Here is an 11,373-nt window from a genome sequence, read left to right as displayed (position 1 = left end):
AAACTAAAGCAAATTTTAAAAAAATGGACAAGGCGTCTGGGCAGGTTGCGGTGAACGCTTCGTGCGTTGCAGCCCCTGCCACGGGCGGGCTGCGCGCGTGGGGTCCGGGCTGCGGGCGGGAGCGGCCCGCGCGGCCCCGAGGGCGGAGGCGGAGCGGGGGCGGAGGCAGGGCGGGCGGGGGCGCGGCGCCCCGCGATCTGGCAGAGCGGAGGGAGGCGGGGAGCGCGCTTGTCAGGTTCCCTCTCGCCCCGGGGGCATCCAGCAGAGCCAGGCTCGGAAATCCGCGGGGAAATGGCAAACAGGATTGACGGGTTTCTCGCGCTCCTCGCCAGACACAGCGGCTCATTTCCATAACCGTCTGCGGCGGCGGCGGGACCTGCGGGGACCTCGGCCGCCGCGCACCGGGCCACGCCGACAGGGCCCGGGAGGCGCGTGGGCAGCGGCGGCCGCGCGGAGGACGGCGGCGGCTGGAGCGCAGGGCGCGCGGTAAGAGCCGTGACCCTGGGGCGCGCGGGGGCGGGGAGGGTCGCGCGTGGGGCCAGGGCACAGCTGGACACAGCGAGGCGCGGGGGCGGCGCGCGCTCTCCGTGGCCGCGCGCCCTTCCGGGGAGCCGCGGCGCGCACGAGGCGACCCGGGCGGTGGGCGAAGACCCCGTGGGGCCGAGTCCGGTGTCCCCGGGTAGCAATGAGGGTCCGCCTGGGGCCAAGAGGATAGGGAGGAGAGGGCCTGTGGGGCGCAGGGATGCGGGATCCGCGGAACAAGGCGCCACTGCTGGAGCTGACACCTTGTGTCCCCCGCCACCTCCGCGCCTGCCCCTGCTCCGGGCTGCGGGCGGCGCTGTCCTCGGCTCACCTCCCCGCTGGCTGCCAGGCCCACGCCCCCGCCTTTACCAGCCTCCTCGGCCCCGCAACTTTCCCGAGCGCCCCACATCAGGAGCGGGGCACCAAGGTCCACCCTAGCTCTAGCGGCGCGCACAGCGCGGGCGGCAGCAGCTCGGCGAAGGACCAGGGCAGCTGCGGGCTGGAGTGTGGCCCTGCCAGCCGCTGTGAGTCATAGCCTTGGAATCCCACCTTGGCGTGTGTTTCCCATAGAAGGAAACTTGGTTTTTAGAAAGCGAATAATGATAGCCCTTATTCTTCAGGAGAGGCACTGGGTTCCAGCACCTTGGAAGACAACTTGCCTTTGTTCCCAGACACTTGGGCTGTTTACTTTTCCCTGCGGCCAGCGGCTGGCCGGACAGTGCCCTTGGTCCAGGAAAAGGGCTTAAGGGCAGTGACACCAGTCTCCAGGGTTCATCTGTGTGAGACCCTGGATAAGGGAACCATCACATCCCTACACCCCACCTTGGGCCTGGGCCGTGAAAGCTGACCCCAAAGCTCCCAGCGGGGAACCTCTGACCGACTTAGTCCCCCCCCCCACACACACACACACCTGCATTCCCAAGCCCAACACAGACAGAGAACCCTTAACCTCCTGGGATCGCAGCTGGTCATTGCACTTCCCGGAGCACCACAGGGGCCTGCAAAAAGCAACAACTGTCAGGTTTGGGAGGTTGAAGGTTTTTTGTTCTAATCACCCAGCCCCACCTTCCACCATTGGTTGAACCAGCCAAACTGTTGAGATTCTGTCTGGGACCGCATGAAGTCCGTGGGTGGGGAAGTCACTCGGCTCCCCAGGACAGAGCACTGCAGTTCTCTGGATTGCAGAGGTCACCCCATGCTGTCCAGGGTTGGACTCTGTCTTCCAGCAGCCTAGAGGCGCCTTATATAAAACGCTCTGTAATTCCCGGTGTCAGGAGGAAGAAGGATCATCCTTCTTCCGTCATGCTGCTTTATGTTCCGAAGCCCCTGTTAGATTCCTGGCACCCTGAGCCATGGCGGCCACCGCTTTTTAGCACTGTAATGGCTTCATCCGGGAAAACCAAATTGTATAAAAATGCATGCAGGAAGAGCCCTTGGTGGGAACACTCACACTCAGCCTTCAGCCTTGAGAGGGTGCTGGAGGGGCCCTCTACAGCATTACCTCAGTGACCAAGCAGCCCCACAGCATCCTGAGGGCTACAAGTTAGTACGGTAACTCTCGGTTCTAATCCACTCGTTTCTGATCTTAAAACAGAGTCTCTGCAGTTACATCGTTGTGACTGTTTTTCCTGTTAACAGAATACATTTGTAAACTTGGATTCCACAACAGAGGCCCCATGCTAAACACGGGTGTCCGGTGCTATAATAGCCCAGTGTCTCAAGAGCACCACGCTTGCCTCCCTGATTGGTTAACATCAGTGCGAGTTCCAAATAGACCAGGAAGGCTCAATTGCAGATTCTCCTCCCCGCCCACCCTACCCCCCAAATAGTTCCAGCTCATTCATGTTTTATTCCAGCTTAAATAAATCATTTGCAGAACCCTGCCTCTCCCATTTAAGGCCTTGTGTGTAACAGTTTTCAACCTGAAGAAGAAAAACTTGAAGAAACTAGATGTCATGAACAAAAGAAACAACCACACTGAAAACTATCCTGCCACTTTTCAAATTCAAATGCATAGTGATGGAATTCCGTGTGTTGTAAAGAGTGCTGACAAATAGAAGTCCTGAGAGTCTTAACAACAGAAAAGCTGCTCCCCAAGTCATTAGGACATAAACAAACTGAGTAGGCAGAGCAGCCCAGGGCCCATTAATGTCCTATTAAGCAAAGGTAATTGCCACCAGGAGCCTGGAGGTGCTTCTGTTTCTTTAGGGGTGTGGGTTCGTAAACCCTCTTTTGTTTATATGTAATAAAAGTTCCACCAGGCAAGGCTTGGATCCTCTTCCCAGAATCCACCACAGAAGTGAGTGTGTCAGCCAGAAAGGGCCATGGTCTGTCTCCAGCTGTGGCCTTTCTGGATACAGGTGTCTTTTAGACAAGGTTAGGAAATTGGACTCTGCTCGGTTTGCAGGGTTTGACAGGAAGAGACCAAAGGGCTGAGTTTGTTAAACCGATGGAGACAGAATCTCCTTGTTGATGACTGAAAGAGTGAAAGAAATTACATCTCCCACCATTTCTGGATAGAGAATTATTGTGTACATGCACGTACGCATGCACACACACTCACACATACATGCACACACCCATATCCTTTTCCCCTAAGCCATTTCTAACATCTCTTTGGAAAGAAAAATGGAAGTGTAGACTTGGAGGACCATGTCAGCTATATCCCTATTCTACACACTCATTGGGGATCCTGCCCCATCCTCTGGGGGTGGGAGGGCTTCAGCTGAATCCCAGAGCACAGACGCCTGGTGAAAGACAGTCAGCTGTCAGTAGCTGCTCTGGTAGCCAGAGAACTTTGCCACCTTACTGAAGCTACATTCTCTCCTTTCCCCTGGAAGGGCACTCAAGTCCTCACATGTAAGGAACAGTACGCTCCGTGAGACAGTGACAAGCTCATCCTTGCCCTAGCCAGGAGGCAAAAGAATGACCACAAGGAAAATCCATCTTGAGCAAGCAAGACAGATAGCATTTCATTGACAGGTTCTTAAAACACAAATGAGCCGTGCAGGTCTGGATGTCCTAAAGAAACCAGGAACCAGAGGTGGCGGGTCTTCCCTCTGGCCCGTGGCCCCAGGGATCTTTCTGCTGTTGCACCCAGCTCTTTTCTCCCTGAAACATGCTCTTAACACTCACTATCTTGGGGGTCAACACAGCCCAGTGGAAGTGGCCCCATAGCCAGGATTCCACAGGGTCAGAGTCTGGGAGCATCACATAGTGTCAGAAGCTGGGCTGCTCCCTGCAGTCCTGAGGTCAGGGCGGGGAACCAGAGAGGACTGTGTTGACTCTTGGAAAGTCCCTGCCATGCATCTGGCTTTGCAGTTTAAAGAGTTGCTGGCTGTGTCTGCCCGGAGCCCTGGCTGCTGCTTAATATTCTGCTGCTCCGTTGATGTTGTGCTTGGCTCCTGTGGGACTGCAACTCACGGCTGGAAACTGGAGCCAATTTTCTGTCTTCATCTCGCAGTGTTTTGACTGGAGGCAGATCCAGTTCAGGCCGATCAGGGCTGTGGAAACAACTACCGAGTGTCTGTCAGCTTCACCCCGGGAGGAGAGGGTAGGGGAAGATCCTGAGTGTAGAAGAGGAACTGGGAAGAGAGGGGGAAAGCTGGGAAAGAGGCTTAAACTCACCAAGTATTGGGAGGACCCTGGGGACTTCTGCCCCCCTCCCCCAACCGATTAGCAGATCTCATCAAAGGGGTCTCCTAGGGGCTTGAATAGAAAATTGATTTCACCTTATTAATAGAAGGGAGGCTGAGGGTTCTGGCCCTTCCTCTTAGGGGTGCATTTGGGAGGCAGAGCAGCTGTCTGAGTGGCTGAGGAGATCCGAGAACAATAGGGAGAGTGGGCTCTAAAGATCCGCCCTGAAATGCAAGACTGCTGATCCCAGTGGCTAAGCGAACTGCATCAAGATCTTGCTGAGGTTTCCTTGGAAAAATAATCAGATGGTTGGGGAGTGCGGGGGCGGAGGTGGGGGGCAGAAAGTAAAAGTTTCTTCAAGCACAGGAAGAAGCTGAGACCATCCTCAAGCTGGCTCCTAATCAACACTCTTTATCTATCCCCCCTCCCCCACCCCTTCCCCCCCAGATCTAAGGCTGTTAGAGATGACGCTGGTTCTGTCCATGAATAGATTCTGCGAGCCCATTGTCTCAGAAGGAGCTGCTGAAATTGCCGGGTACCACACACTATGGGAGGCTGACAGCTACGGAGGTGCGAGCCCCCCAGGGCCAGCACATGTTCCTTCACAGGGAGACCGGGGAGCCGGCCCACAACTGGCAGGTATGGCCTCTGGCCTTCTTGGGAGGTGGTGTCTAGTCAGACCCTAGGGCTGGGCTCCTTGGGAAAGCCTGTGGTCCACCTGCTGTGGATGTCCTGGAACAGCATTTTTAAAGGGACTGAACTCGATACCCAAAGTTTGGATTCCAGCTTTCTGACCCAAGGAAATGAATGGTCCTCAGGGATGTTCAAGCAGTCACAGGTTCCACAGCCAGACCTCTCTCCCACGGTTCATAAAGGAATCTGCCACAGCTTCAAGCGGCTTCTCTTTGTGAACACACGTGGTCGATGAGAAAACAGAATGTGTTCTTCTAGACATTAATTCTGATCGTCTCAAATAAGTTCTTCAGAGTTCTTACTCAATGATAGGTCTCGGGGGGGGGGGTTCTTTCTTTCTTTTTTTTTAAAGGAAACTGAACTAAAATAAAACTTCATGAAATTCTGGTTCCCAAAAAGGTTTTAAAGTCCTCAAAGGGGCCTTCACTTTATTCGTGGTTGAGGTGTTAACATTTCCGGAGTGGAACATAATTTAATTACTCCAAACTCTAAACTTTAATATTTAGTTTTGTATTTTAAGAGGAAAAAAGTTATAGCTCCCATGTATAGGTGTGCGCGTTTGTTTACTAAGCATCTAAAGTGATGTCTGTGGTTCTGCCGCCTGTGTGAGGAGGGCTGGCATTGCTTCAGATAGGTCACACTCCTTCCACCCGTGGACGCTGCTGTTGGCCTACGCACACAGTTGGGGTTCCAGCACTTGGGAAATGAAGAAAGGGAGGGTGACATTTTCCTCTCACGCTGCCTGGAAATCCTGACCTTCCCCGGCTCACAAGACTCCATCCGACAGCAGCTATGATGGCGGGTGGGTTTGTTTTCCACGACTGCGTGTACAGACAGGGGATGTAGCCAAGTTATCCACTAGAGGGAAAGGGAACGAAGTGAAAGTATTTTGCTGTGAGACTGTCTGGCAGGTCTCGTGTCATTTGTCTGTCTGATTTACTACCGCAGGATCACATTACAGGGGGATTTCAAACCCTGTAAGCACACCCAAGGTCACGTACTTCAAGAGGAAGTATGCGGAAGAAGAGGAGCTTCCCACACCGCTCAGCAGCTGCAGCCATAAGGTAGGTTCTAAGTAGTAGTTGCTCTACTAACAGTCACGGTACTTCACAGCACATACTCGAGCCATTTCCAGACATTAAATTGTTCCACCCAAGCAATAGAAGAGAGCCACTTCTTTGTGGGGCCGCATGAATTGCTATCCCTTTGGGAGGGGGTGGGGACCCGTAACTGGATAGTTCCCTGTCAACTCAGCAAGCTAAAGCCATCCGAGAGGAGGGAACTTCAGTTGAGATGATGCTTCCATAAGATCAGGCTGTAGGCAAGCCTCTAAGCCATTTTCTTAATTAGTGATTGATGGGGGAGGGCACAGCCCACTGTGGGCGGTGCCACCCATGGGCTTGTGGTCCTGGGTTCCACAAGAAAGCAGGCCAAGCAAGCCAGGATGAGCAAGCCAGTAAGCAGCACCCCTCCATGGCCTCTGCATCAGCTCCTGCCTCCAGGTTCCTGCCCTGTTTGAGTTCCTGACCTGACTTCCTTCAGTGATAAACGGTGCTGTGGAAGTGTAAGCCAAATAAACCCTTTCCTTCCCAAGTTGCTTTTAGGTTGTGGTGCTTGGTCACAACAATAGAAACCCTAACTGGGACAGGGACTGTGTTACTTTTCACACGTCCTTGAAGAAAGAACCAGAAAGAGATTCTCTCCCCCAGAAATAACAAAATTATGTAAGGAAACACACATCTCTTTGCCTGTGGTTTAATATCCTCAGGTTGGGGGATAGGGCTGCTCCATGGTGTCATGTGGTGGAGATGCTCTTGACTGTGAGGCTTGTGCTAATTGGGGTTTTCCTGGCCTCCTGAGGTCAACGTGTCATCCCTTGGATGCACGCAGAGGCAGCAGACACGCTGTTCTTCATACATCCTAACACATGTCAAGTTTGTTAAAATTCAGAATTAATTCTCAAGGAAGGAAGGAAGGAAAGATAGCTAATTTTTTGTCACAAATGTAAAGAAATAACACAGTGGGGGTAAAGTGCACGAGGTGAGGAGGTGGGCGTCTGAGCATTACTTCTTCTTCTGTATGGTTGGCACCTTCCCTCCAGACCTCTGAGCTTCCACTGCCTCTGTGACCCCACCCAACCCAGACGTTCTCTCTCCCCTCTCCACCCTCCCCATCCTTCAGATGTTGCTTCCGCCTGTTTGTAAAAAGCCACCCGAGTTTATCTCCTTAGTTTCTGTGTTGTGGCTCTGCTCTTTCCAGTCGCTACCGGGATGGGCCAGGTGAGATGGCATACCCTGCCATCCCAGCACTTCTTGGAAGGCAGGGCAGGGGGATTGTTGGGAGCTCAGTCTGGGCTACACTGTGAGTTCCAGGGCCGCATAGGCTGCACAGCAAGGCCATGCCTCGTTTTTATTCTATTTTTACAAAAATAAGTTAACAATAATGACAGTTGCTAACGGTTTTGCAGCATCCTTCACCCAGTGACAGCCTCACACAGCCCAGGACCTCACACACACCCCCAACCCAGTTTCTCTCTGCATCTCTCTTTTCTGCTAGCCCACAAGCCCCCGGTTTCCAGGTGCTTAGTCTGAGCTTTGTTGACTGCGATTTCCCTCTTCCTAAATAAGGCAGATGACAGGCGCGTGATGCCAGCAGCGTTCCTTGGTGGCCCCCGTCCACACTCTGACCCGTGCCTGTTAGAGCCTGTATCTCGAATCTTTAAAAGACATGTACCAGGGCTGGGGAGATGGTTCAGAAGTTCAGAGCGCTGGCTGCTCTTGCAGAGGACCTGAGTTCTATTCCTAGCACCCATTCGGCAGCTCACAACTGAATATAACTCCAATCTCAGGGAACCTAGGGTCCTCTTCTGGCCTCTCACAGGTGGGGACCAGACGCTCACACAGTGTGCAGACAAACATGCCAGCCAACACTCATACACCTAAAAATGATTTTCAGCCATTAAGGATGGCACAGGCCTTAATTCCACCCAGGTGACAGAGGGGGCAGGCAGATAGATCTCTGTGAGTTTAAGGCTAGCCTGGTCTACGTAATGAGTTCTAGGACAGCCAAGGATGTATAATAGAGAGAGCCTGTCTCGAAAAATAAATTAATAGTGATAAGACTCTTTGGAAAGTGGATGAATTTAAAAACATACTGCTGTGAAATGCGTGAGTGTGCCTCTGCACAAAGATGTGAAATACAAGCTTGATACATTTATCCCAGAGCACCCTTGTCACCGACTCAGGTCAAGCTGGATCCTCCCAGTGCTGCTTCAGATTACTTAGCCCTTATCCCCATAACAATTGCTTGACCTGACCTCTGACCCCCACAACAATTGCCTGCCCGACCTCTGACCACTCTGGTTGACTGTGTCTCCATTTCTCCTTCACTGTGACTTAAAGGACTGAGGCTTCTGACTGGGCCCTCCTTGGGTTAAGAAACAGGAGGGTCTGGGGGTGTCCACAGCCATGGGGCCAGCCTCTAAACGGGTGACACTGCTTTTCACGAACTTCATTTCCTAAGGGTTCTCCTGCCTCTGGCTTTCAGACCATCTCCATTTTTGAGGAGCGAGCACACATCCTTTACATGTCCTTGGAGAAACTCAGGTTCATCGATGACCCAGAAGTGTACCTGCGAAGGTCAGTCCTTATCAACAATCTGATGAAGAGGATCCACGGGGAGATCGTCATGCAGAACAGCTGGTACCTCCCTGCCTGCTCCCTCAGTGGCACCTCTGCCCAAGAGTGGTTCCTGGCTCAAGACTGTCCTTACCGGAAACGGCCCCGGGTGGCCAAACAGGAGTGGGAAAAGTTCCACACTTGCTGTTTTTACCAGGAGTGTGGCGGTCACTGCCTGAACCTACCCCTCTCTGTCAGTGATGGTGTCGGAAGCGCTTCGGCCGCTGCCGTGGCCTCACCTGCTTCTTCCTCTTCCTCCCCATCCACCTCTTCTCCATCCTCCCCATCCTCCTCGTCCTCGTCCTTGTCCTCCCCTCTGCCTCTGCCCAGTTGTTCCCACCACGTGGACTTTGACGTAGGCAGTGCGCCTATTTACAAGAGCCAAGTTCCTGCCAGCGAAATCTTTGTCACTAACGTTAGGTCGCTTGGTGTCCAGGAAAAGATCAAGTTCAACAGCGACGGGAAAGTAAGTCACGAAACCAGCAGAGATGGCAACGCCCTGGGCCAAGAACCTGTGGGAAACGACCTCGATTTTGAGTGCAAAGGCCAATTTTATGATTATTTCGAGACTGGATATACCGAGAGAAACCGTATGAGTGAGTCTTGGAAAAAGTCTTTGAGGAAAAAGGAGCTTTCCCCAAGCAACAAACTGTGCTGCAGCAGAGGGGGTAAAATGTGACCCCCCCTCCCCCACCCCCAACTGGCGCAGAAGCACGCACAGCATGATCGGTTTTTACTTTGGGTTTTGTAGTTTTGTACAACCGATAAAATCACGCAGTGAACACGCCCGGTCGTCTCACTGCCCGGAGAGCAGATTGCACAAAACATCTGTACAGTAGGCATCCACAAGCCACTTATTAATGTGATTTTTGCCAAGGAAAGCCAACTTCATGTTTCAAAGTATATCCTAGTTTCCTTTTTTTCTAAAAAAAAAAAAATTAAAAAAAAAAATCAGTAGAGTAGATCGAAGACAACATGCCCTTGTTATGTTCCCACTGCCCCTCCACGGAGCCTGCCGCTAGCCAAGTTCAACATGTTTGCCGGTTAATTAGGTAGTTACTTGGTAAACAAATCAATATAACCAGCAAAGGTGCCTGCTTCGATGTGATACGGTATTTTTTCCCCCTGAGTGAAAGACTGAAGGCAGGAAGCTAGATGAAGTGGTTTCGTGAGCTGTGACATGTTTGTACTGGACAGGTTGGGGCGAAATGAAGCACACCTGTCAGGCAGCAGTCTAGGCTCTGTGGAGTCAGTTCCCTACAAGCTCCTGGCTTGCCTGTGATGGCTAGTGGGTGGCTAGAGAGGGGTGTGCAGGGCCACCTCTGACGGGGTCACAGGGAGGTGATGTACAGAGCCGTCTCTGATGGGGCGAGTAGGAGGTGGCACACAGAGCCATCTTTGATGGGGTGGCTAGAGAGGTGGCGTACAGGGCCATCTTGGTGATGGGGTGATAGGTGGCGTATAGGGCCATCTTGGGTGCCTTACTTTATCTTAATTTTTGCCAGTGTGAAAATTAAGGACGAATCAGAGTTACAGCAGGGATTTGACAAAACACAGGGTGGATCCATGCAGTTTGGAAGCTTAACTTTGAACTATCGTGTTCAACTTTCAAGTTACCCTCCCCCTTTTTCCTTTGTTTATGACTAAGCCCAGTGGCTGTGAGTCTGATATTTTTGCGTAGAGACGGAGAAGACAGTGGGGAAGGCCATCAGGAACAGAGAAGGCTGCCTGGGTTCTCCATGGCAACGAGCGGTTGCTGGGTCTGGACTCTCCCAGCTTTGGGCTGTTTTGTTTCCTTGTCCAGTGACATTCACAGCCCGTGCGTGGCATGCGTTATATTTTTGACCTGTTTTTGCATCATTTCATGCGTTTAGACTCTTAAGAGCATGTGGTTTCTATATACGAATTTTTGCTGTTGATTGAGAAGCACAATGTTAATAGATTATGTGGTGATCAATATGTTTTATCTTAAAGAATGTAAAGGTTTGTAGGTTGCTGAACGTTATTTTGGAGAAATGGGGCTCTCTCGTCATTGATACTGTTGTGTATTTGGCCGACACACTCCTCAATACCTTGAATTTGCACATTGGCAAGTGTCCTCAGTGCTACTCTGGAGCAGTCCCACCAGCTCCCCGTGAACTACTCCCATCTCCAAGGCCAAGGACTGGTCTGGGTGACCTGGGTCTCTTAAAAACCATTATTTACAGGAAACAAATGCCAAAAGGAAGAAATAGGTAAGTTCTCCCACTTTCTCCAAGATGAAGCTTTTTAATTATTGCTATTGATATTAAATAGGTCTCATTCATACAGTGTATGAGTAGATCGTTTGGGCAATTGTCCGCAAGGACCAATTTTCTAAAGATGTTCCTGTGTTATGGCTGAATAGTCTAGTAATGTCTCGTCCTTTATTTTCAATATTTGATGAACATTTTGGTGTTGGAAATTTAGCTGATAGATGCTTGTACATGACTGTGTTGTAATATAGTGAGGTTTTCTTGATATATATTTATTAAAACGATCAAAATTCATTACGTTTTTACAAATTTCATTTTAGTGGCTATTTCTCTTTTTCGTGTTTTTCTGTATTAAAACAAAACAAAACAAAACAAAAAAACCCTTCAAAATATCTAGAAACGGTAGACGGCAACCACACAGGTTCCCCAACCACAGGTGACCGCTTTGCGACAGGTGGGTGGTTTGTAGAGCCAAGGGATTGATAGAAGTGTCCCTTCCATCCTGCATCCATGTTTCTTAGGAGCTGATGTTCTCTTCGATAGAGGGAGGTCTAGTCGAAGGTAAATGAAGTCGTCAAAAATTTCAGCTGCATTCTCAGTGCAGTACTGTG

At 51.3% G+C, this 11,373-nt stretch overlaps 1 protein-coding gene across 2 annotated transcripts; it reads left to right on the top strand.

Annotated features, from left to right (window-relative positions):
• The first annotated feature begins 224 nt into the window (after positions 1-224).
• Sertad4 (SERTA domain containing 4) lies at positions 225-11,111 on the top strand. Of its 2 annotated transcripts, none has more exons than NM_001436927.1 (4): positions 225-486; positions 4,606-4,797; positions 5,800-5,915; positions 8,398-11,056. In NM_001436927.1, exons 2-4 carry the CDS (start codon positions 4,623-4,625, stop codon positions 9,205-9,207), a joined length of 1,101 nt encoding a protein of 366 aa, NP_001423856.1. In that variant the 5' UTR covers positions 225-486; positions 4,606-4,622; the 3' UTR covers positions 9,208-11,056. The 2 variants fall into 2 exon arrangements, with proteins under 2 accessions (NP_001423856.1, NP_001101821.1); NM_001108351.1 differs by lacking the exon at positions 225-486 and adding an exon at positions 872-1,046 and having other exon boundaries at positions 8,398-11,111.
• Positions 11,112-11,373: the final 262 nt, after the last annotated feature.

This window comes from Rattus norvegicus, chromosome 13 (assembly GCF_021556685.1).
Source record: "Rattus norvegicus strain SHRSP/BbbUtx chromosome 13, alternate assembly SHRSP_T2T, whole genome shotgun sequence".
NCBI classification, from domain to species: domain Eukaryota; kingdom Metazoa; phylum Chordata; class Mammalia; order Rodentia; family Muridae; genus Rattus; species Rattus norvegicus.
The sequence above is the reverse complement of the archived record's forward strand: the minus strand, read 5'-3'. Positions and strand labels throughout refer to the sequence as shown.